At 44.0% G+C, this 24,696-nt stretch overlaps 1 protein-coding gene and 3 long non-coding RNA genes across 6 annotated transcripts in view; 2 read left to right on the top strand and 2 right to left on the bottom strand.

Moving 5' to 3' along the window:
* Positions 1-1,199: 1,199 nt before the first annotated feature.
* LOC117762677 lies at positions 1,200-2,218 on the top strand. Its single transcript, XR_004614038.1, has 2 exons — positions 1,200-1,387; positions 1,820-2,218. It is a non-coding gene; the product is annotated as an uncharacterized LOC117762677 (long non-coding RNA).
* LOC117762678 lies at positions 2,096-24,688 on the bottom strand. Its single transcript, XR_004614039.1, has 3 exons — positions 24,677-24,688; positions 11,437-11,447; positions 2,096-2,235 (listed from the first exon to the last, which is right to left on the bottom strand). It is a non-coding gene; the product is annotated as an uncharacterized LOC117762678 (long non-coding RNA).
* rassf7a (Ras association domain family member 7a) overlaps positions 4,343-24,696 on the bottom strand; it is a 32,912-nt gene continuing 12,558 nt past the window's right edge. For all 3 annotated transcript variants that reach the window (XM_034587190.1, XM_034587191.1, XM_034587189.1), the window contains exons 2-6: positions 10,586-10,784; positions 9,075-10,003; positions 6,698-6,872; positions 6,489-6,596; positions 4,343-4,658 (exon numbers count right to left, since the gene is read on the bottom strand). In XM_034587190.1, the coding sequence (XP_034443081.1) occupies positions 4,627-4,658; positions 6,489-6,596; positions 6,698-6,872; positions 9,075-10,003; positions 10,586-10,688 (1,347 nt within the window). In that variant the 5' untranslated portion in view covers positions 10,689-10,784 and the 3' untranslated portion in view covers positions 4,343-4,626. The remainder of the gene's footprint in view (positions 4,659-6,488; positions 6,597-6,697; positions 6,873-9,074; positions 10,004-10,585; positions 10,785-24,696) is intronic.
* Positions 9,907-13,408, top strand: LOC117762679. The gene is made up of 2 exons (XR_004614040.1): positions 9,907-10,030; positions 13,241-13,408. It is a non-coding gene; the product is annotated as an uncharacterized LOC117762679 (long non-coding RNA).

Below are 24,696 nucleotides of genomic sequence, written 5' to 3'. Positions count from 1 at the left end.
GAAGCTATTTTATCACGTCATACCATGATTGTATTTTATTCTGTATTATTACTAATATTTTTACACAGTTCAATCTATTTCATTTCTATTATTTTTCTCTTTCAACATATTTTTAAACTTACAAACAGATTTATCCTTTTAATTTCGTCCACCTCTTATATTCTATACTTCATACTTTAAAATTGTTTTCTTGTAATTTTGTCTCTGTGCTGTTTTTAAATGTTCCTGTGCAATATTCATTATTATGTGCAATATTCCATATTCCATATAGCTTTTTCTTTTCTACTGACTGTCACATGTATTAATTCCTCTGTCTCAAGTAACTTCCTTTTTTTATTCTCATTTCTGTTGATAGTTACTCTTATAGGCTCTAGTTCTGCATTACTCGGTATAAACCTTATATTTTTATTGAATTTTCAATAAACTTTTACCTGTTTATTTTCTATTCGATCTGTTTTCACTTTATTATATTGTATATTGTCATGTTACTTTAATCTAGGAAGAAGCTGGCTCAAGAATTTCCTTCTAGATCATTAAAGTCTTATCTTGTTATTGATCAGCATATTTAATTGAAAGTGAGGCTTGAACTTAATTCATTTGAATTAGTGACTAATGTAAGGAGCTCGTAAATAAATCAGTGCTGCTGCTCCTCCTCCTCCTCCTCCTCTTCCTCCTCCTCATCATCAGATCACACTGTCATGCTGCATCCTCTGTACGTGCACAGCCACACTCGGCTCATGGCAACACTGTACACAGAGTTCAACCACTCCACGCTGGAGAGATAGGGGGGGGCGTCCTCTGGTCCGCGCGGCGCCCCGGAGCCCGTCACCCTCCTCCGGCTGCGGCTGTGGCACCACGGGGCGACTATTCACGGCGGATGAAACCCGCGTGGCGGGGACGCGTTCATTGCAAAGCGCGTGGGGACAGGAAACAGTTTACGGCGGAATGGTTTATTCCTAATGTACGACGTGCAGAACTGAACGCGCCGCACCCCAACTATAACTCCCACATTCAACCAACCGTGCTGACTACACCAGCCCCGCCTTCCGCGCACTCCCATTCGCTACACACCTCTAGCGGGCGCGGCTGTCTGCTCCAGCTCGGCTTCCCATTGGCTGCCTGCACTGCCGCTTTCCCCCCGCACTTTGCATAAGCAGGTGGGGTTGCAGATGCAGGGGAGTGGGCAGGGAAGGGGTTAGTGCAAGTGGACTGAACTTCAGCGTCGGTGGACACTATATATTCTTATCGTGCACCTAACTTTAAACATGCCCATGCTGTGAGTGGAAAAACAAAGTCTCCGGGTGTTTGGATATTTGACAGACATCCTCCCGTGAGCGGACATGAAATATGTCTTTTCTAAATTATTGCAAAAGAAAACTTGGCGGTGGTAAGTATAGCTCCCTTTATCTGCCTCTTTATTCTATATGGTGGAGATGGAACAGGCCACATACTGTAAATCACACGTGGTGGTTTTTTTATTTCTCTATTTGTTTCTCCACACATGTCAAATAATTGATGTGCTGTTGTGATTTAACTTTTTTTGGTTTTTTTTAGTGACAATTGAAATGAAAGGTTCTTTTTGTTGTAAATCGACAGTGAACATCCACACGTCGTGGAGTGGGAGGCAGCGGTGATAAATAATTCTGAGGAACAGTTTGTAACAGTGGTGGACAACAGGAGGATTTAATTTATTCATTTCACATGTATGATTTTGTACATTTCCTTTGATTGACATCATTTATTGTGATATTCACCACCGCACCTCCAGTCTTTTATTCTCTGATTGTGTCTCACAGCCTTTGTCCGTGTTCCTCCACAGATTGTGCGCCTCACGCATCTGTGGACACATCTGAAAGCAGGTGAGCCACTGACTAACGCACATTGTGCCCGTTGCCAGTTCCACTGTGCGTGTGACAGCGGCTAACCTGGTTTTGGGAACACCTCTCAACCAGTCCCCCCCCCCACCACCACCACCACCACCACCCTCCCATGGACACGTCCCTGGGACAGAGGCCTGTTCTACATGACTTCATATGTGTGTGTGTGTGTGTGTGTACTGTACAGTCTACTTCCTCCTATCACACACTCTACCTTATTTAGGGCTAGTAGCCTTTGCATTTTCTCCTCTAGGAGTTGACTTCTGGTTATGCCTCTGCTACTGTGGAGATTATTGGTGAGTGTTATATTTCAGTTTCAGTTTACATCTGAGTGGTTTTTTTTAAAACAAGAAAACCACTGTCATCATATCTGCTTTCTAATTGGAGGAGTTTAAAAAGCTGACATGTAACTTAACTATAAAGAATCTGGTTTTAATCTGTTTATTAATAAAGTAATATGTCCTCCCTTTCCTTTCTACCTATTTACACCAAGATGTATTAAAGCTCAAATTCGAGCTCTCAAGTAAAGAAATGAAATTCATTGTATATGTTTATAAGAAATATTAAAGTTTCTGTGACATCATGTATTTTGTTTGACCGTGTAATGCATTTCATGGTATCAGCGCGTATGTTTCATACCCACCAGTGTCCCATGAGTCACGGTGATACAGAGGAATAGATAAGTGCAGTATGTCAGACTCATTAACTTGTGGCCCCATTAATCATCCCTCAGTGATGTGGATGTGCAGATGCTCACTCTCATCCACATGAAGGAGGCTGTGTCCCAGACACCCGCAGCCTGTTATAAACACATATTGATCGGTGACCGTCAAAAGTGGTCGAACCTTCAAAAACAAAAAGCAAAAAAAAAAAAATAGTCGGTTCAGATGGGGTTTATGTGGAGCGCCATTGTATGAGCAAATAATAATTCCTTCAGTGTTGCATCCTGAATCACCAGCGTAATCTGTTAATGTCCCGTTTATGAAATTGGAGTCCTCTGGAGTTCAGATATGAGGTGGGTGAGGCCGGACACGTTTCACTTTGCAAGTAGGAGAACTGCAAATTACACGGAAATAGAAATTAAAATGGAAATAACGTATGAAACATTGATGTCTGCTGAAAATAAAACATTTATACGTAAAGGATCCTTGTGTAGTCCAATGATTTTTCTGAAATGTATCCTATTTTCTTTCTGACCCTTCTGTTAACCAACAGTGAATGCAGCATTTCATGGAACATGAAGAGGGAAAGACTATTTTTATATTTTGTGTGTGTGTGTGTGTGTGTGTGTGTGTGTGTGTGTGTGTGTGGTGTCCCCCTTGTCTTGCACCGGGGGCCTGCTCTCATCCAGACAGTGAGAACTAAACAAGGATTTGAAGCTTATCTAACTCCTGCCAAGCCAGACAGCTCTAAATCTTCTCAGTATAATCCAATTGCACATAATTAATCATAACATCTCAACTGGCCATCTCGTGTGTGTGTCTCCTTAATGCTTAACATCGGCAGAAAGTGGAAGAAGGGATTCAAAAACAAAAATTATATATTTCTATTGCTTTGAAAGAGTTTTATATATATATTTACTGTATATTGAAATTGAAAGAGAGCTTGCACTATGCCTCAGGATGTTACCTGGCAAGTGTCAGCAGAGTATTTATAGAAATCCACAGGGTTTCAGTGTGGGGTTAGCCAGGGCACCAGGGAAACTTCACGTCACTCTGTGTGACAGCCAGCATATTTACTCTCCTGGGTAAACAAACAGGAAAGGAGTGGAGGACACAAGTGTTGCGCAGACGCTCGTAGTTGTGCAGTTGTGTGTTTATCCGGTGCCAGGGAGGTTTTTCTTTAAGTCCGAAATCACAGAACGCGAACAAAACAATTTGTCTTAAGTTTAAGAGAGACAGAACATATTTAGACTCCTAGAGGGGGAGTGCTTCTGCTATCAGTTGTCCTCTAGTGGCAAGAGTAGGAGAGGGAACTCCTTACACTGACAGGAAGAACATACAAGGAACTTTACGGTTACATAACTAAATAGTTTGTCAGGCCTCTGAAATGCTCACAAGGCGGCAGGGCTCCCGTGTCTTTATTATCATGTCTTGTACATATACTGTCACACTAATCAGAACAGCAGAAGCCGTGATGCCAGGACAGTTTGCCACATGTCCCTCTGCAACCGAAGACGCACCCGGTGAACTTTCAGTCAGCCATCTGTGAATTTTAGATTTAAAAAGCCCGGAAACGACGAGCAATGAGGAAAGCATGCATATTCCATCACGTATAATATATTCATAATGCATTTCACATAAGAGATCCATGGCACTGGAATTTTTTAGAAAGTGCACACTGGTGAGTTAATTATTTACTGCAGGGTATCCCAGATGCTCCGCTGTGTCGTTTAAATACGGATTATAATTAAATACGGTTCCATAAAGAGGGTAATTAAAAACCAATCAATGCACAAAAGATTATCTAAAACACAATACATATTTTTATTATATTTAAATACATAGTCATCGGAATAATTTCTCTAGATAAAAGGTTTCTAAATTATTTTACATTTCATACAGATACATTGCAGTGTTTAGAGTAGAAAAAGAAACTCTGGAAATATATTTGTCTTATGTTTATACAGTATGTATATCCATGGTAGATTGAATAATGACAGGAGTTACAAAGAGAGGGGGGGGGGGCAAATAAGAGGTGATGGTGACACAACAGTGAACAAGTTTCCCTTGGCCCTGCCGTCCGTGTTTTATCTCCATGACGACTCTCGGGATGTCAGGACTGCAAGACACAAAAATAAGTGGGGATGATGATCCCTTTGTTTGGGAAAACAATTTTTCCTCTAAGACACAGCAGGAGAGAGACCTGGCTCCATTAAGGTATTATTATGTACACACAAGCTGACACAAGACCAGTTAATGGGCCCTTGGACTATGACTGAGGTCCTATCGTCATGTTGGTCATTGCTAAAATCGAGATGCGTTTGTATAATCCCATAAAGAAAACACCACTCTGCAGACGGTAAGGAGAAACATCAACACACGTCACTTTGACCTGTCAGCATCATACATATCAGGAAATGTTAAGTGCTATGACACAGTTAATATTGGTTTAGGTGGTTTGGATGGTCGGTTGTGATTCAACAGTAGAGAATACGGTCAAAGCAGTGAACCGACAATAGCTTTCTTTATGTTTACCTCCGCCAAGGAGGTTATGTTTTCACCTGCGTTTGTTTGTCGTTTAGAAGGATTTCACAAATACTCAAATCTCCGTTCAATTTTGTGGAGTGAGGCATGACCCAAGTAGAGACCTAGTCAATTTTATTTCGACTTTCAGGGCATTTACCAACATTTTCCTGAGAATAATTCATGTATCTTGATTTTAAAAAAGTCTGGCATTTTTTATGATATTTTTCAATGTGTCTAATTTGGTGCAGATTCAAATAAAAATCTGGATCTAGTGAATTTAAAAGGACTGTGTGGCCTTGGCGGAGGTAAGTACTCAACCGAGTGTCATTCAAGTTGTTATTAGGACTTGGGTTAAGTAAGCTGGTCCTTAATCTACAGTACACTGAGGCACAATGCAGGTTATGACAGGTCAAATGTTAGGTGTGATGACAGCAAAAGAACCAGATGCATCCATCCCAACGGAGGAAAAAGAAAATACTGTAACAAGCCGTGGCCCCGTTGCACTACTACTGAAATGTATTCCTTCTTTAAGCAATGGCAAAAGCTCCTAAGATAAGTTGCACTGAAAGAAAACAGAAGGATACATTTCTCTGTAGGCAACCAAGGGCCGAGGCTTCACACAGGAAGAGAATGGGACAGTGCAATACATTTTTGCAGAGCCCTCTGAGAAAGGCTCTTGCTCTTTGGAAGTCAAGCGTCACCAAAGTACAAGGCATTGTATAGATACAAACCCCCTCACATATAAACCGTATCCATACGTAAAAAGGCAAACTGAAATTACATTGGTCTCGAATCTTTCCATGTCACAGTGTTCAAAAATCAGCGCTACAATCACAATGTCTGCAACAGCCCTTCCCAGGGCGATCAATGTGTGACACGGAGATACAGTGAAAAGCAGCTGTCGGCAGACGATTGTTGATTTAAGGGTGGGAAGGCAACTCTGTATTACAGAGGAGGAGGAGGAGGAGGAGGGGGATTAGGAGCAAGTTCCCAGATGCATTAAAGTATCACAGAAGCAGCCACTGTTAGTCCAGAAGCAAACAGCGAGAGGAGGAGGAGGAGGGCAGGGAGCAGAAGCTACGTGAGAGGACAGATAGACCCGGAGCATTAAAGAGCTCAGGAGAATGTGATAAAATGCAAAGAGGAGTGCGGAAGATTCAATTCGGATTAAATCAAATGTTAAAATGTAGGCGTACAAATCAGCAGAAGACGGAGAGTTACGTGCAGAAGAGAAGTCGTGTCAGCAGAAATAGCAGGGACCTCCATCGCACAGATGCTTCCACTACCCAACACCAAAAACACCAAATCAAGTTGGCGTAAAGAGTAAAGGGGGCAAAGGGCTCTGGGACCAGAGGGTGGGCAGGGCAGGAGAGGAGCAGAGCAGGATGGACGCGGGAAGCAGCAGGGTCTCACACATACACACCCTCAGGGTTGAGACTGGACACTAGAGGGTTTTGCAGGTTGCGTGGATGTCCTAGGAACTGTTTGGCAGTGGGGCGAGGTGGTGAATCCACTGGAGTTGCACTGCGGCCTGACAGAGAAAGAGAGAGAGAGAGATTTGCTTGGATCAATCACTCTTTAACCACCTAGTGTGCAATGTGGAGGAAAAGCTTTATTTGTTTGTTTCCATACTTCCATTCCGGTATCCATCATGCAGAAGATGTGCGAGCTCCAACTGCTCCAGTTGCTCCTGGAGCTCTGTGCGTGAGTGGGTGTGCGCGGGCAGGACACCTGCCTGCTGAATAAACTGCTGCAGGTTACACTGCCTCAGCTCCTTGTTCAACTCCTCCAGCTCCTCCTGTTTGGCCTGAGATGGAACAAGAACATGGATCAGTGAGGAAAACAAAGGATGACTGAGCGTCACTGCTGAGTCACTGAACACTGGGACCTCTAAACTGAATTTTAATTAAAAAATGGGATGTAATTCTGCTCTGTAAAATTTAAATGAAATCTCATTCTTGATTATAAAGCGCATGTACTTAATCCTGCCTTTGAATAACTCTGCTACTCTTGCAATTGTCAATTCACCACCAGGGTGCAGCAAAGGCCACAAGTCCGTTCTCAAAGGACTTGTCATTAAGCTACAATGTTGAGTCATCAAAGTTGCACAACTGCCATCAGCAGTTTTTCTGATTCCTTCAGATTCCAGCAGCCCGTGGCGCCGTTCTAAGAGATGGATGCATCATTTAGCTGCTGCATTTCAAAGACAAGTCACAGGGAAAGATATCCATCAGCTCCAATTACTGAAAAGATGGAGATCTGAGATCCTCCTCCGAGACAGGGCTGGATCTCACCTTCGCGCCCACACATTAAACAAACAGGCCACTCAATCAGTCTTAATCGACTATCCATTTGTGCGTAAATCAATGTGTCTGCATGCAGCTCAGGAGGCAGCAGCTTTATGCTATGGCTCCAGTCCCCATTGCCTGTGTGTGTGTATGTGTACGTGTGTGTGTGTGTGTTTGCCTATAGTTATGAGGGCCAATTTTGGTTCAATAGCATCATTGTGAGGACTTTTTGACGTTGTGAGGACATTTTGACTGGTCCATACAATTTCAAAGGCTTGTTTTAGGGTTAGAATTAGGTTTAGGTTAGGGTTAGGCATTTAGTTGTGATGGTTCTAGTTAGGGTAAGGGGCTATGGGATGCATAATGTCAATGTGTCCTCACAACTATAGAGAGACGTGCAAGTGTGTGTGATGCTGGACTGAGGTATTGTGCTGATGCAGTTCACACCTGCAGCTCTGCCTCCATTAACCTAATGACAGTAATGCTGCACTCGTCAGCACCTACACTTGAAACACTGCTAGGAGCTTCGACCAATCAGCTCACTGATGACTGACGCTGCCAGACGTTAACCCCTCTGCAGAACCACGGACTGAATACATTACTGCAGCATCATGTTACCAGTGATAATGTTATTTACAGGAAATTAAAGCATCTTATTCCCTTCAGACAATTACGGCCTGGGTGGCAAACTGCCTCTGTGGTTACTTTCATATCACAATCACTTAAAATACTCTTGGCTACATGTACTGACACAGTGGTAATATTATACCGTTTGTAGGAAAAACACCAAAGCCTGAAAACCTCTGTTTGGTTTCTGTAAAAAGGGGAAATTGATCATGACAATCAGTCCTTCTCCGTCCCATCAGGGAATCACTGAATCTGTTGTGTTCACTCTCAAAGTCAGACATTCCAACAGGACTGACTGAAGAACAACTTCACTCATCATCCAGTTTTAATCTATTATGCAGCCTGTTTGCTCTTATTTCACTGAAACAGTGCAACAGTTTTCATGATTAAACATTCAAAACACCATCTAGCATACAACCATTAAATAGGCGCTTCATTTTCTTCAGTCTGGCTGATACATATCTGTATAATTCCATGAGGTAAATACCATAGTCTTCATCTGGAATATGAGGAAACTCATGTAGCTTCATTTCAAACTGTATTCAGGCTTTTATTGATACAACTGTGTCTGTGACACCCAACAACAGTGAACAAACAATGACATCACCAACTATGATGCGTTGGAGCTGGGTAGATCCAATAAAATGGTTTTCTCCCAGTCAATCCACTTTAATGTCTTTTTTTCCACAGGATACAAGAATAGAATACATGTCAATGTAATATCAACACCAATACTGTGTTCAGAACATGCATACAAGACGATAGCTGCCAAACCAGTTCAGCTGCACTGTAAAATGTCAGACAGTAAAACAATTTCACACAAGGTAGGATGAGTGAATAGCATTAGTGTTATCCTAACCTCTTTGATAATTATTTCTGTATAAAAATGTCATATAAATCATGTTTCCTTTAGACTCAGTACTTCTTTCCCTTTTTATGAGTGTCTCTGTACTGTTGTGTCTGCTGCAGTGTACCGGTAGGAGAGGGATACAGGTTTACAGTATGGCTACAAGAGGGTCCGTACTACGTGTGCAACACATGGGGCTGATGTGGATTTACAGCCCTCTCTCCAGAACCGTGACCTCTCTCCTTACCTGCAGCAGAGACGCGGCCTTCCCCAGAGTCTTGTCAGTCTCAGATAGCCGCTCCTCCAGCTCCGACCCCTGCCACTCCTGGCTCTGGAGCTCTGACTTCACAACGTCGAGAGACTCCTCAGGCCTGTTGGCCGTCGCTTCCGTCTGGCTTTCCCGCTGAATATCTTGCTCGAGCTGGGCAGAACGCACCGAGAATTCGTGGAGCCGTCGTCCGCAGTCGTCTAGCTTAGCGTGGAGCTCCCCCAGCTTCCGCCTCATCCCTCGCTCTTTCTCTACCTCTGCTTGGAGCTCCTCCTCCCAGTACTGCTCGTGGGCAAGCTCGGCCTGGTTCTTTCGCATCACTTGCTCGAGTGTGTCCACCTCTTCTTGCAGACGAGCCTCAGAGACTGGTGAGGGACAGGGAGATGGGTTGGGACGATCCCAGGTATGTGAGTCTATTTCTAGGGCTTCTAGCTGAGCCTCAACGGCCCTTAGTCTCTCCTGTTGCTGAAGAACTTTCCTAAAGACCTCCTCTTTGGATGGGCCTATAGGTGGTGAAGGAGAGGGAGACGGAACCTGAGGGGAAACAGGGCTGGGAGAAGGGGATGGAGAGGCTCTCTGTTCTGGAGAGTCCCGAGGAGACCTCTTATACTGATTGGATTTGGTTCTAGGGGAGGTGGATGGTCCCAGGTTAAAGGTGAGTGCTTTTTTAGGCTGGCTGCGTTTCAAAGGCTCTGGCTCAGAAAGCATGGGCAACGGAAGGGGAGTTGCTCTGTCTGGTTTCGAGCCAGGTCCGTCACTGCTGCTCGGGCCAGTCCGCCGCAGAAAGAATTGAACTTCGCTGCCATGTTGACCTAACTTGGCCAGAGACTCCAGAGGCTTCTCTGTGGCCAGCAGCTGCCTCTCGGTGTCCCTAAGACGCTGGATCAGAACATAACGACCGGTCTGACCTGGAGACAGAGACAGAGAGACACAGGGTGAGTGCAGGTGAACATCACAAAACAACTGTGTGAAAATTATACTTCACATATTTGTCAAATCTATTGATGAGTTACTTCACAAAGATCTTTTCCTTCTTCACGTACATAAAGCTGTGTGTTCTAAGCGAGCAATGATATGTGAACAAATGACATCAGACACATTGTAGTGATGCTGATACTTCTAAATCTCTACCTCTGAGGACTGGAATAAAAAGGCTGCTGCGTCAGACTCACACAACATGTAAAAAATTTTCAAATAACTTCCAAGTTTCCACGAGGACCTTCAAATTAGGACAAACCCTCCCTGATGACTTGGCAGGCAGCTTCACTGATAGACGGAGAGGAGCGCTAAATCTGAGTTATGTTGTTAAATGCTACTGCATCTTATGGCTTGCCTTGCATTAAGATTCTATTCATATCCACATGCAGAATCTGTTTGTAGAGATTGAGGTCTTCAGATAAACTGTCCAGCAAACAAATGACAAGTAACAACAAGCTTGAATGCTGGTACGGAAAAAAGGACACAATGATTCCAGAGCTTGAGATACTCACCAATGGCCTGTGCCAAAGCAATGACCACATCCTGGCAGGACGTCTCCTCGGAAAGGCCGCACACCACCCGCACCACTCCGTCCACCCACACTTTGAGCTCCATCTGGGACTGGGCAGGGTGGGTAAAATGAGAAGAAGGTCTTCAGAGCAGATCACTTCAGCTGGGCTTGACTCAGGTCAACACTGCATGGCACTGGCTCTGTAAGACACCAACAGCAGAGACAGAGGTGTGACGATGAGGTTGATGATTAATCCAGACAGTTAACTTCCTAGTTGGACTTTTGTGGATGGAGATACAAAGTTCCTTGGAGTGACAGTTTGAAAAGAACCAGCTAACAACACTAGCAGTGATCTCACTGAGTCTTAGATCATGATGTAGGGAAGAGGTCATACACAGGTACATTGTGCAACCTTGTGCATGGGACACTTGACTCGAGCGTCATTTTTGCTGAAATGCCAGTTTCCACAACAGAACAGTGCTGACGTCAACAATGTGTTGTGCTGAGTGAGGGCATCATTGAATTGTAAATTTTGACACCAGCAGCCGATGGGTAGAGCAGTGTAGCATTTTGTAATGTTCCTAGTGGTTAGTTAAGAGCCGCGGCAGTAACTGGTGGACCTGGGAGCATAAATGCCAATCTGTAACCCAATTAAACGCTCTGCTGCCCTCCTTCAAAGCCGTTATGATAGCTTACTGCCGAGGGGAACGGACAGGGAAAGTGGAGCAGCTCAAGTGTGTCTATGTATGGGAGAGTGTGTTTGCGCAGGGAGAAAGTCATAGAAACATAGCAGGGAGAGACAGAACAAGTGTGTGTGTGTGTGTCCCTCAGTTTGATCCGCCTCAGCAGGACCAGAACTGGGTCTCATCAGACTTCAGAGAGCAGATCAGCAGGTAGCCCCAAACACGTCTTGGGCAGTAAGTCTAACCTAAAATAATATCATTATGTTCAGGCCTCACTTTGACAAGCCTGTACTTTTACAGCTCAGCTTCAAAACAAGGTAATAAAATACTGCAGTGCTCATAAAAGTGAAACGCCTCGGGCAGCGGTAGGATTATCTGTAGAACTTGGCAAGGCAAACCAAACTTTGTAGCCTAAGTGGGGAAAAGACAACTCTTCAACCAAAGTTGGACAGATGGTGTTCTGTTTCCGACTGTCTCTCCGGTCCTCAATGGGAGGTGTTTAACACCAAGCCCTAACCATTATCTTGCCCCTCATTCAGTGCCTGGCTCTGCTCCACTAGCTGCCTATAGGGAGCTGCTTTGGAGGAATGCACTGACTTCATCTGCCAGCCGGAAGAATTCCTGCTTTTCTTAACAAAGCCCTCGCCCTGCCCCTCCCTCCATGCCGCTGACCTGGCTGCCCCGCACCACCATTGCTGCGCTGCTGTTTGGACGCCAAACACAAACTCTGCTGGGGAGCAACAGCCGCAGCTGATGTGGCAACAGCACCACAAAGCGACGGCGCAACACGACACCGGCACACAGAGGGAACGATGGCACGCCTCAAGAGATCAGACATGCGGAACGACATAGATCACAGGAAACAAGTGAAAGATAGGGACGGATGATCACATGTTGTAAAAAATTATTTTAGAGTGATCCAAGCGCGGTGATTTCATTTAGAGAGAAACTTGATATGAAAAAGGGGAGTGCTTCTGAAACCCAAACACCAGAAACTTCAGCACAGCAGATGTTTTTTCTTTCAGAGGGCACAAAGTGCTCTGTGATGCAATACATAATTAAGCTTTAACTGAGTCACAGAGTAAGAAAAGAATTGCTTCCTTCTAAAACGTAAATAATTCAATGAAATGAGGAACATTTGCTTTGACCAATTCAATTCTGTAATTCCAAATAAAAATGAGATACATAACACACACACACACACACACACACACACACACACACACACACACACACACACACACACACACACACACACACACACACACACACACACACACACACACACACACACACACACACACACACACACACACACACACACAGCACTTCTTATTAGGACTATACATTGACTTCATTAGGGACTGGACTATGGTTCTTTATGGTGGAAAAGGTCTTTAAGAGGTAACAAAAACAAGTACACACACACACACCCACACAAACACAATGATCCTTCAGTTTTTGCAGCTTTTATGTCTATAGAACAGACTTGAAATATAATTGAAAGTCATTTACTTCAGTTGTCATATTTTTTTTTTATATTTCTGTAATTTCTTAAATAAAGATAATTTATTTTAAATATTCAAGTCTGTACTGCAAAGCTGCCTCACAGGCCTGCACCATATACCTTCATACCTCAGAGTAAACTGTTTGCAGAGCTCAAACAAAAAGGTTGAACTCCTGACTTTTTGTTCAAATACATACCTGCATGTCCTACCGCACTGGTGTTGATGTAAAATGTCATTTACATACAAACAGACTTGCAGAGCGTTCCTAACCTGAAGGTTTTGTACGTTCCGTAACAATCTCATTAAGCGAGAGCACAAACACACAAACATCTCCCAGCTAAGAATGTCACTCTGCCATGATGCTAATTCCTGTCCTTCCTGGCTGTTGAAATGTGATAATCTGCACTAACAGGAAACAAACAGGCCATGTGAGTCTCAGGTTACTGTCTATTCTCTCTGTTGCAGGCGCAACAGCAGTGAGAACCAGACATCCGCCTGACCCCAGCTCCTTTTCTCAGAGCAGCTCCGGAGTCAAGTGTAACTTCTCACTGAAACACAGACACAGGAGAAGGAGCTTCATGTTGTTTGTGAAAGATAGACTGAGAATCAAGGAGCACGCCTATAGCATGGAATGAAACAGAGTATGTTCTGCCAATCAACACATTCCACTGTGCAGAAATTAAGATGAGTCGACACAAAAATATTTGCTTTAACATGCTGTGGCTGAGCACAGGCTGCAGACTGCTTAGTGCATATTCATTCCTGACTCTCACACACCCATCCTAATCCAAACCACTACGATTATCCAAAAGTCATCATTTCACCCACATGTCAACACTGCACAACCCCACACCACCACACCCCTCAAACCTCAGGTCACACCCCTTAACCCCCCCCTCCACTTCTACTTTCACCCGCGCCCCACCCGCCCAAACAACACAGGGCCACAGTTTCTGATGAAACTCTGAGCTCTGGACGGTCACATGTTTTCTCAAGAGGAGAAAAATCACAAAAAATGTACAATCACTTTGGAGGAAATCTTCAAACTGAAGCAATCAAAAACCTCCCACCACTCCAAGCTGCAACACGAGCACATCCATATTCACAGGGGGGGAAAAAGCCTCTTGAGCGGCTTGTCTGCTGAATTGAATATAGGAAACACACGAGTCCTTCTGTTTGATTAAAGAGAAAGAGAGACAGTGAGGAAATGAGAAAGGGCGAGAGTAAATGTGGAGAAAAATGCAGGAAGATAGAGAGATAAAGAGGGAGAGAGAGTGGTGGAGAAAAGAGCAGTGATTGGAGCCATTCCCTCTCTCCCTCTTCTTATCATCACTCACCCATCTGGCTAACCCGCTTTATGTCTTTCATCACCCCGTCTGTCCCTCTGTCTGTGTCTCATCAACAGGATCCAAGCTCCTCAGTGAATTTGACTCGAGGCAGAAGCGTTAAGCATCACAGCCCCGCAGACACAGGGGGGCATGATTCAGCTTGTACTGTATGTGTGCCACTCTGACTGAGAGACAGCGTCGGTCTGTGAGCTGATGGACCTTTTTGGACAAGCTGGAAACCGAGAGGCTTCCTTGTGCCAAAACTAACCCCTGTTGTCGCACAGGGCTTCAAAATAAACATCTGGATTCGGACATTTTTTTCCTATTGAGGGCGTTTTCGCAGCTGAAAGTTCAGACCAAGGTTCTTGTCTTTGTTACATTTGATCTGGTTATTTTTGGTTTCATATTGCAATTTAGGGAGCACATTTAAGACTTGTGTATGACAAACGTATGTCCTGTCGCCATCACCTACTTGGCCGCTTTAGCATCTTTCTAGATGGGCGTGCGTCTGACATCGGTGTGTTGCCAATTTGGCGGGTGGTATTCTTTCCGTTTGAGAAAATGAAAAAACAAGTTCAGTTAATTAATTTCGTAAAACATTATGGTATTAATACAAGCATCACCAACTCAAGGTGCAGTACTTGACACTAGTTCGAATGCGCCAAATGAACATCCCAGTCATTCAAACATTAGATCATTGGAGAAGATTTAATTGGAAGCGACGACCTCAAGCAATCCTGCTAACCTGGGCATCTCAGTTTCTGGAGAGACCTTTAAAGTTTCTGCCTCTTTTTCTTCTTCTAGTGTTTAATTCTGTCTCAACTTCCTGCAACTGCTCTGAAAGTCATGACATTTGGCTCAGACAAGAATTGTTGGACACATGTTGAACACGTGCTCTTATTTTTGTATTTCTGACATGAGAATTCAATAATGCCTTCACTTGCAAACACAAAAAACACATTCACACAAGCAAAAATTCATGAGTTCCCTTGCAGCTGGACAGACACACCCTTCCTTAGAAAAGGTTAGAATGATTATCTTAGTCATGACAGGGTTGAGAAAGATCCAGTCAAAGAGTGGAAGCTTATTAGGACAAATTCCAAGCATGTTTAAAAATGCACTGTAGTTTCTCAACACCTGAACCCTTAGGCTACATGAAGAGTATGCTTACTGGGTGTGTATTGTGTGAGAGTGTGTGTGCGTATGCAAAGGAAGTGCACGATACTGAGTCATACTGGTGCCATGGTCAGGGGTTGGGTGTGCAGTACGAGCTTTTATGTTTCAGCATGTTTACGAGCAGACCCACCATTTAGGCCTATATCTTTATGAGAGGTTGTTCCAGCTGACCCGATTACTGTGCTATCTGTGCAGCGACAGAAGTCTGAGGAACAATGGCAGGAGTAAAGGTCGGAGTGTAAACATCACACACTGCCTCAGAGCTGAACCACAGATGGATACATCAACAAGTGTAGACAAACAGCAATCCCTATCAGTATCAGCAGAGAGAAGAAGACCCTGGCCCAGGCTGGTTGAAGTGTACATAATAGGTTCGACATCACTGTTCGAGGACAATAAACAGAGCTGGGAGAAGCTCTGCCCTCTGTGCCACTCTGCTCCAGGTTGGCAGGGACACACAGACACTCAGAGAGCCAGTAACACGCTGGCACTGAGCAGCCCGGTCTCATCTGTACTGCAGAGACAATATTATTGTTGTGGTTCCACACTCAGCAGACAGCGTTGTCTCTTTTGTGGCCTCTGGCATCGCTGGGTCGTCTGCCACACTGCGGCGACGTGCCAGCTTTGATGCCATTCCGCTGTGTCCACGCATTACCACTGATAAAACTAATAAAAGACTCAACAGATACTTTCTTTTGTGCTCCCTCGCCTCCTGCTTTGCATTCTTTATTCCTCCTCCTCCTTCATCATCCAGCGTTTTAGTCTACTGAGCAGTTTCTCTGTGGAAAGACAAATGAGACCTAAAACACATAAAATATAAAGTCCACAATGTGCCTATAGTGGAGACCAGCTCAATAATTATTCATAATGGCAGAAAAACATTCTGTTGCTTCAGCAATTATAATGTATTCTCTGTGGGAATATGGGTTGAATCACATGGGTCTTTCTAGATCACGACTTTATTACATAGGGGAAATTTCTAATGTTAAATACCAGCTTGCATACTGGCTACAAGAGTTTTAACACACACACACACGCACGCACGCACGCACGCACGCACGCACGCACGCACGCACGCACGCACGCACGCACGCACGCACAATTGTTGAATTTCTACAGCTTTTGTTTGTCAAACGATATTTACCAATATATTCACACATGTTGCTCAACTCGATGTATCGTTTCAAAAGATCTGAACTTTAAAGTAAAAGTTGCCTGGAGGCCTGAACGGAGCTGCACAAGCTACGACCGACTCTGTCCTTGGGCACATTCGGAAGGTATTTGGGAGATGCTATAAAGACAGGCCTAGCCTAGTCTCCTGTTTTTATCTGTTCATGACTTTATCTCACACAGACAGATCTTTACAGAACTATGATAAAGAAAGAAATGCTTCCAAAATTCTCCAGAAGTCTCGGATAGCTCCCAAATCACCATCACCACCCACCCCATGCAGAAGTCATTATCAGCAGGGCTCCAGGGTCTGCGGCCAGACGGCAGGGAGGGGGTCCACCGACCATGTTAGGGAACTACATCTAACATCTGAAGGCATCTATTGGTGGATATTAAAACTTAGTAAGTGTCAAATGTTGACAAGACTCTCACACACAGGATAATTAGCTTTTATAGTATCTCTCAAGGCAGTAAAATGAAGGAAAACTAGTCACAGCTGGATGATTTACTTTGTCTGGGAGGCGGTCTGCTCACTTTGTGGTATGTGCACAACTTTTGAAGCTCTGCATATAAACAGAAATCTGGGTTATGGGTGTTTTTATTTGTGCAGGCCGAACAATGTGCATGGCATGGCACAGGCATCAGTGTATTCTTATTCATCTGATGAATAATGCATATTTTTTCACAGCACATTAATTTGGCAAATATTTCTCGGAACAAAGTCCAAACACTTGTGGCCGACGAGCTCTTAGAAAAAAATATGCCCCCTCAGAATGTGTCTCTGCTCTATTGACATGCTAATGACTCAGAGCAAAGGAATCAGCAACAGCGCTAATAAGCTTTGGTCGTCATACTCGCATTCAGGGATCTGTCGCAGCAACCTTCAGCCTTCTCCATTATCATGATTGGCTGGTCCAAGTGTGAAATCTCAATGAGAGTGGTTCATTAATACAGGGGACATCTTTGCCTCTGAATCAAGGGCAAATATGGGCAACATTGCATACTATTTACAACACCTAAAACTCACACTACTGCAAGGCTGCAAGCTCATATTTCTGATCAAATGGCCCAATTCAGTTAATCTACCATTTCTTGATAGATGTCATGCACGGTCACTAAATATAACAACAACAAGCTGTGTAATCCCTATGCAGATAATCAATGATTAATGAGGGATTACAGGTGAAAGCCGTTTACTCCAGTTGATCTGAAGCAGGCCTCGACACGGTCATTCAGTCTGGCCAGCACCTGTGGCTGTCACTACCACTGCAGTCACACTGTGTAAAACTGCTCTTAGTGTGAAATCCCAGTCATCATAAATCAGCAGCAGCATTCACTCAGGCAGATGGTAACCTGGCCCGAACCACAAGACAGAATAAAAGAGTAAAGGTGAGTGAAAAAGCATCATTATTTAATCTCATTCCTTTGAAAAAATAAAAGAAAATGCTTAGAAAGTCAGTTTTGGTATCATTATTCTACTTTGGAAATGTGAGGAAACCCTGGCACACTTCTGAATTTCAATGAAGCGGTCCAAACACCACTACATTATTCACTTACTCATACCTTGCCTGGCGCTCCTCCTGCACTTGCTCTCTATCCGGAAACTGAGCGGAGGCGAGAACATTAGAGACAAGAAGTCTGTTTGCGCTGACTCATGGATCCGCCCACAGAGCTCCCTGCTAAAGGTGAGAATGATAATTGCTAGATTGCCCATAGCCTGCAGAAGGCCAGGCGGAGCTGGCCTCCACTGAGGGCTCAGCCTAGGACGAGTGGTTTGGGTGCACAGGAGTCTGCATTGTTGGGTGAGCCAGGGAAAAGGGCTCTCAGCTTGCTGATGGGCACCCATGTGTAATCATATACTGCCGACCTGACTCAGCAATGCTCGCCAGGGAAGGAGAACAGCGCTCTGTTCCCAGCCGAACTCCTATACAGCGCACATGCTAGATAACACACACATCCGATACATGATACATGTTATAAGTATAGCCAAAATAATATGCTACACAGCTGAAGCACAGACAGGCTGGCTGAAACTAAAGGAGGAGGAATAATTTTGGACTATTGCAACATGTAACTGAAGAAGTTAACCTATTAATTTAAAAAGGATGCAATTTACACAGAGAGAAAATTAGTAACCTTAAATTCACCACCATACAGTATTTATAGCTTTAGTTTTTTTTTTGCAGGTGCATGCGTGGCTGCTCTGTTCTCACTTCCCTGCATGCGTGTATGCTGTGTGTCGTAGAGGAGTCAGGGATGCCGTGGCCTCCGGTTTCACAAGTTCGAAGCCAAAACTCATAAGTAATTCAAAAGTCGCTTCCATGTCTGCTGATATCAATTATTCACTTACATTTTAGTTTTCTTCTTTTTTGCCATCTTTCATTCTCGAAGTGCCATGCAAAATAAAAAAAAAGGGCTATAGGACAAAAACAATTCAATCATAATGAATCAAATCGTTCCATGTTAGAAAGGAAGAAAAATTAAATACGGGGCTCAATAATTCAATCCAAGCAACTCGATGTAATGTAATTCACAGAGCTGCATCTCCTTCGAATGTGGAGGAATTTGGGAGAAGGCTGTTTTGCCGGTGACTGAGACTGGAGTTGGTGTTACATCATATTTTAATTTCATGCAATCCATGATGCAACATACATTTGCCAGTCCTCATCTAAGCTGAAGGGAATATTGCCATCAGCGTGCCCAAGGAAAAAACACAAAAAAAGAGAAATGTCATATAAGTGAGCTCAAAGCCTCACACATCACCCACGCAGCTCAGTCTGTCACATCATGTGTTAACAGCCATATACAGGAGACTTAAAGTTCAGTCTTCTCGGTGAGGCAGTTATCAATCCAGAACAGAGCAGGTGCACATTCTTCTGCGAGGCTGTAATGCTAATACTCCCCAAAAAAATATAAGACTCCAACAAAAACGAAAACACAGACCCATCTGCTGAATGACTGTTTACACAGATGAAAGTCAGGAACTCCACCCGCTTTCCTCCTGGGCACATCAATCTGAGGTCGTGAACAGCATGGGCAGTTCACAAACTACTGCTGTGGCTAATGCGATCCATTCACCGCTGGATTTGATTAGATTCGACTTTGAAACTGAAACCCAGAGATCCTGAATGTGTCCCTCTTTGAACAACTGCAAGGTATTTCAAGAGAAAGCACAAGGCTGTGCAGATTACACACTGTTGCTAAGGTCAGTCAGCTATACGCAAAACATCTTACTCTCACATCCTCCCAATATTTACCTAGGGAGTGCCAACATACCTGAGGATACAGGTAAACACAGCCATGGAGCGAGAGAGATCAACCTTCAGGTAACCTATTGCAGCACAACCGTGCAACATCCTGTCACAGACAGATAAGATGTTATCTTTTCGTGACTGAGATTCATTCCACAAAAATGCCATTGTGTATTCAGAGATATGGTCTGTACGGGGGGGGGGGCTTCGTACAGGCAAGCATTGTGGAAGGCACAGTACGTCATGATATTGTGACCATTGTTTTGACTTTAGTTAATAATAAAGCTTTTGTATCGTGAACACAGTCAGCACCATTTCAATTGACTTGGTTTGGTGCTGAACTTTATGAAGTTATATTTGGACTGAAATTTAGTAAACAAGGTTAAAAAAATGACCATATACTTAATTACCGCTTTTGATACGTGACATTTTTTTGATGCACCGGGCTATAGACATATTCAAGGCAAAATAAACTGTTAAAAGTTGACACCACACCCTACATTGACCTACGTAAAATGCACAAATAGTTAAGGGTGGAATCTGTTTCTCTTGCCTTTGGATCACAAGGCTCGGGATGGGCCTCTCAATGGGGCTGATTTATAGTCTGACGTGGGGGTGTCACACACAACTCTCTCCCTGTCATTATTCCGAGGAGGAGTAACCATCAAGTCTGTCAGAGCAGTGGTGGGGGGCAGGATACGTGGACAGCCAAGATGAGTAAGGAACAGGTAGGAGGGCAGGGCGCAGATTTATAGCCGATTCCCAGTATCCTAGGAGCATCTCTTCTGGGACTAAGGCAGTATATCTGTCCGAGGCTCCCTCTCCCTCTTCCAGAAAGCTGCTTTTAAACCATCTGACTCAAGAGATCACTATGGTGATCCTTGGCATGGATACACATGCATAAACACACAGCTTAATGCTGACGAGGCCGCTGTTGCTGAGTTTACATATGAGATACAAGTCGGCGACCCCCCTGGGAACTGCAAAATGGTCGGAGGGGGAGGAAATGATGAAGGAGAGGCTGGACAAAGACAAGTGTTAGTTAAGGGGGGGGGGGGGGGGTCGAGATTCAATAGCAACAATAACAACGGTTAGCGTTGCAGAGAAGACAACATAAAGGAACTGTTCCGTGGAGTAGATACCATATCAGCTCAAGCATATCAATCTTGCAAGGTTAAACCTGGAGGGGGACATTTGATGGGGTTCCAGGTTTGACTCCAAGCAGCTCAGTTCAGCAGCGCTCAGTCAAACAGCATCGTAAACCACAGAAAGTGGGTAACCTGACACTGAGAATTTGGCTTATCTGTTCATCTCTATGGATGAAAGCATGCCACTTGAATGTATTCAGTGTAAATGCTACAGAATGAACATGTGCGGACAGGTTATTACGCCAACACAGATACTACATGTGGAGTCACAGGCTCTCTTCTTTCACTCATTGTTTGGTGAGAGCTTTTCCTAAGTTTCACTTGGAACCTGCCACCAAACCAAACTTTCATGCTTCCTCCTTATCCACATTTGTTATCTATCATCAATCACAACGAAGGAGTTTCGCCCGGCTCTACTGCACACGTGCACTTCTGCTCATCAATGTGCATTTGTGCATCAGTAGCTGCCATCTACACAACCTTGTTTTTCTTCTTATGTGCTTGATCAAACACATCTACATTCAATGACAGGTCTAGCATCAAGCCTCTCAGCTTGAGGGATGAGTCTGTCAAATCCACCTGCCTCCCTCCTCTCCCGTCAGTTTTCTGTTGAATTACTTATTCGGAGCCCCGAAGCAGACATTTTCTCTTTCTTACTGGCTTCTTGACCCCCCTTCTGGATCCGGCCGGGGCCCTTGGCAGAGGCACCATGTTATTTACTGCCCAGAGAGCTCTGTGAGCGGAGAGGCATGGCTGGTTGAACAAGGGAGCAACCTGCTGCTCACTGGCGCACAAACACACATCCATGATTGTGCACAAACACAGACACAGTCACATGAACTTCCCAGGGGGCTGGCAGAGATGTTTACCTCTCTACAATCACTATACACACAGTAGAATTGAGAGTCATGGACGTAGAGATGAGCCATAACCCCGGCAACTAACCTGCAAGTAGTTTCATACGGTTAAAACAGAAAAGGAAAAGTAAACCTATGGGTTTGATGACGTGACACAACAAACACGATTGAAGGCTGCAGGAAGTTCAATCAGACATGACGTGACACAATCACTCAGGTGAACTTTACGTCCTGCAGGACTCATTTGGGAACATGTCCTCAGGTGGGCAGAGCTCTGTGAGGACATTCTGTGACTTGCACATGTTGGATAAATCAAAAGGGATCCAGATCCAGACAAGCCAAACAGTTGGCAATAACACATTGCCTGAAAGGGTAATAAAACCACCAGCTGGGATCAGAAGACATGAACTAGTTTCTGATCAGTGTGGACACAAATTTGTGTTCTCAGGTGCTCTTAAACTCTGAGTGTCTTAAGAGCTAAAAGCAGAGCTACACTGAAATTCCTTCCTCAAATTCCCTCCTTCCTCTCAGTAATTATAGACTTCCAGCTGATAAACTACAGGTCTGCTGTGTTTGTCTTTGCCTCTTCAGATACAACAGGTAGAGTAAGGCTTGTGTATGCTGGGCTGGCTGCCAGTCTCTCACTGGTTCTGCAAGCCAAGTACATATTACCATTCCTGGTACAACAAAAACACCAGGGGAATGAGGGAGGGAGAGACCCATTCTTTTTTTAAATATCCTGGCCACAGTATTTCATAGGAAAGAGGATATTTTCAATGAGAACTTGAGTACAGCATCCTACACAAGAAAAACAGAATGTTCCCCTTCATAGAATCCTGTGAGGAAAAACTTTGCTCTGGCAAACTTAGTGAAGATGATTTATTTAAAGGAGTTCAGATGATTTGATGAATTGAAAACTGGGTTGACTTTGGATTAGAAATAGGGGTGTGAGGAGAGGATGAGGGAGCAGGGTGTGAGGGATGTGAATGTGAAGCAAAGACTGGATCAATCTTTTATCACTGCAGTGTGCTTTCATCCCTAATGGATCCGACATGAGCGGAGACCGGCACTACCTTCCGTCACATTGCACAGGCAGGGAAGGACGCATGGAAAGACGGAGAGGGAGACAAAGCCACACATCAGGAAAAGACGGCTACAGAGGGAAAGTGGTTCGAAACCACCTTTCCGGTATTAATCCCGACCCGAAACATGCGACCATATTATTTCACCGACATGCTGTTATGGCATTTTCAATTTACCACTGGCCCTGAGTGCATCTGCAGGAGTTGGGAAACACTCCTGATAAGGACGGCGAGAAATTAAGTCATCACAGCATGAAGAATGACTTTCAAAATTCCCATCAAGAATCCCAAGAGAGATCTCGCTGTGCATGGGTGGACTTGTTTCCCTTGCCATGCGAGCTGAGTGACAGACTGATAGAGACACGGTTAAAAAAAAAAAAAAGGCAGACAGACAGACGGATGATTTTAGAAAAGAAGGGGACTTCATCTGTGTTTTTCAGCAAGTGAAAACAACATGCAGAGAACAAGGCACGATGACTCTCAGAGGACACTCGGCTCGCTCCATGCTAAACAGGCTCATTCATGTGAAAGACTAAAGAAATATCTAGGCAGAGAGGAAGACACAAAGGGAAGACGAGAAGAAGTGGTAACTAAATAAGGCTGTGAAGAAAGTTGAAAGTTTTATAATGTAATGTTTTATAATTCTGCCTGCCGGCAACCACATCATTATGCTGCTGTCTGGTTTTCACTTCAGATTCAGATTCAGAACTTGTAGAACTTGAAAAACGAAGGAACATTTAGCAGTATATTATATCATCACTGCTCTGCTGGGTCCCATCAAAAAACTGGAGCAACCATTGTAAAATCTGTACATTTTACTCCTTAAATAAATACACATACTTGATGATTTCTCACTTATATGCAGGGTCTGTATCAGCAAGTATATTTCAACCAGAATACAAAGTGCAGTTACACATGACAAACAAAGATAAAATGAATAAAGTTAAAGCTACGATACATGCTTAGTTCAAAGTTGTCCGTTTGTATCCTTCCTGTAGGACCATCTATTACACTGACGTTATCTCCCTAGAACCAAGTGCATCACACAAACAGAGATAGCACATGAGGTAAAACTGTTAAACTCTCACAGTCGGTCAAGAGAAGAAAAAAATAATCAGCTCCCATGGGAGGGGTGATTCGATCGATGGCCCTGATTGGATAACAAATACAGCCTGCTAATGAGCTCCAAGTTCCACTATCCGACACATAAACCATGATGGGAAATGTTAAACAAGCTGCCAGCCGCGCATAATAATGAGTCAATGCTTAAATAGACTTCACAGCGGTTTGGTGGATTTGAGATTTGTGGCACGTTAACAGAAGGAAAAAAAGAAACGCAGTAGGAACACGCAGCGGCAGCGAAAGAACTGAACTCTGCCCATGACCTCCATAGATGAATCTTTAATCCCTCAGTGGTAAAAGGAGCAGCCGGTGTGACAGGAGACCGGTGTAAGAGAGAGCCTGCACTTGTCTCATAGTTATAACACTCTGTGAATGTTTTCACAGCAAAAATGCCCGTAGGCCTGAGTCACACAGGGAGCACTTGAGACATGCTCGAAGAGGCAAAAAAAACAACAACACACGAGGGCACAAAAGTGTGAAGTTTCCCCCAAACAGGTTTTAGTCCCTTTTGTCCCAAACAGGAACATTTAGATATCAGGTCTAATGTCAACAGGTACATGTGACAGCACACACAGCTCACCTCCCCGGGGACATAGCACAAGGTTGCCTTTGTTTCTCTGTCACTCACTAAAAACCTACAAGCACAGCTTCACACTTATTAATAATAATAGCTCTCGCATGCATGTTGGAACATACAGCAAAGCAACAGACAACATCAGACTTCACAGAAACTTCCCAGCACTGATTCCTGAACCAGGCAAGGACACGTTCAAATAGATCTCTGAAA

The sequence above is a fragment of the Hippoglossus hippoglossus genome, chromosome 6, assembly GCF_009819705.1.
Source record: "Hippoglossus hippoglossus isolate fHipHip1 chromosome 6, fHipHip1.pri, whole genome shotgun sequence".
Lineage (NCBI taxonomy): Eukaryota > Metazoa > Chordata > Actinopteri > Pleuronectiformes > Pleuronectidae > Hippoglossus > Hippoglossus hippoglossus.
Note: the sequence above shows the minus strand (reverse complement) of the source record. Positions and strands in the feature narration are given on the sequence as shown.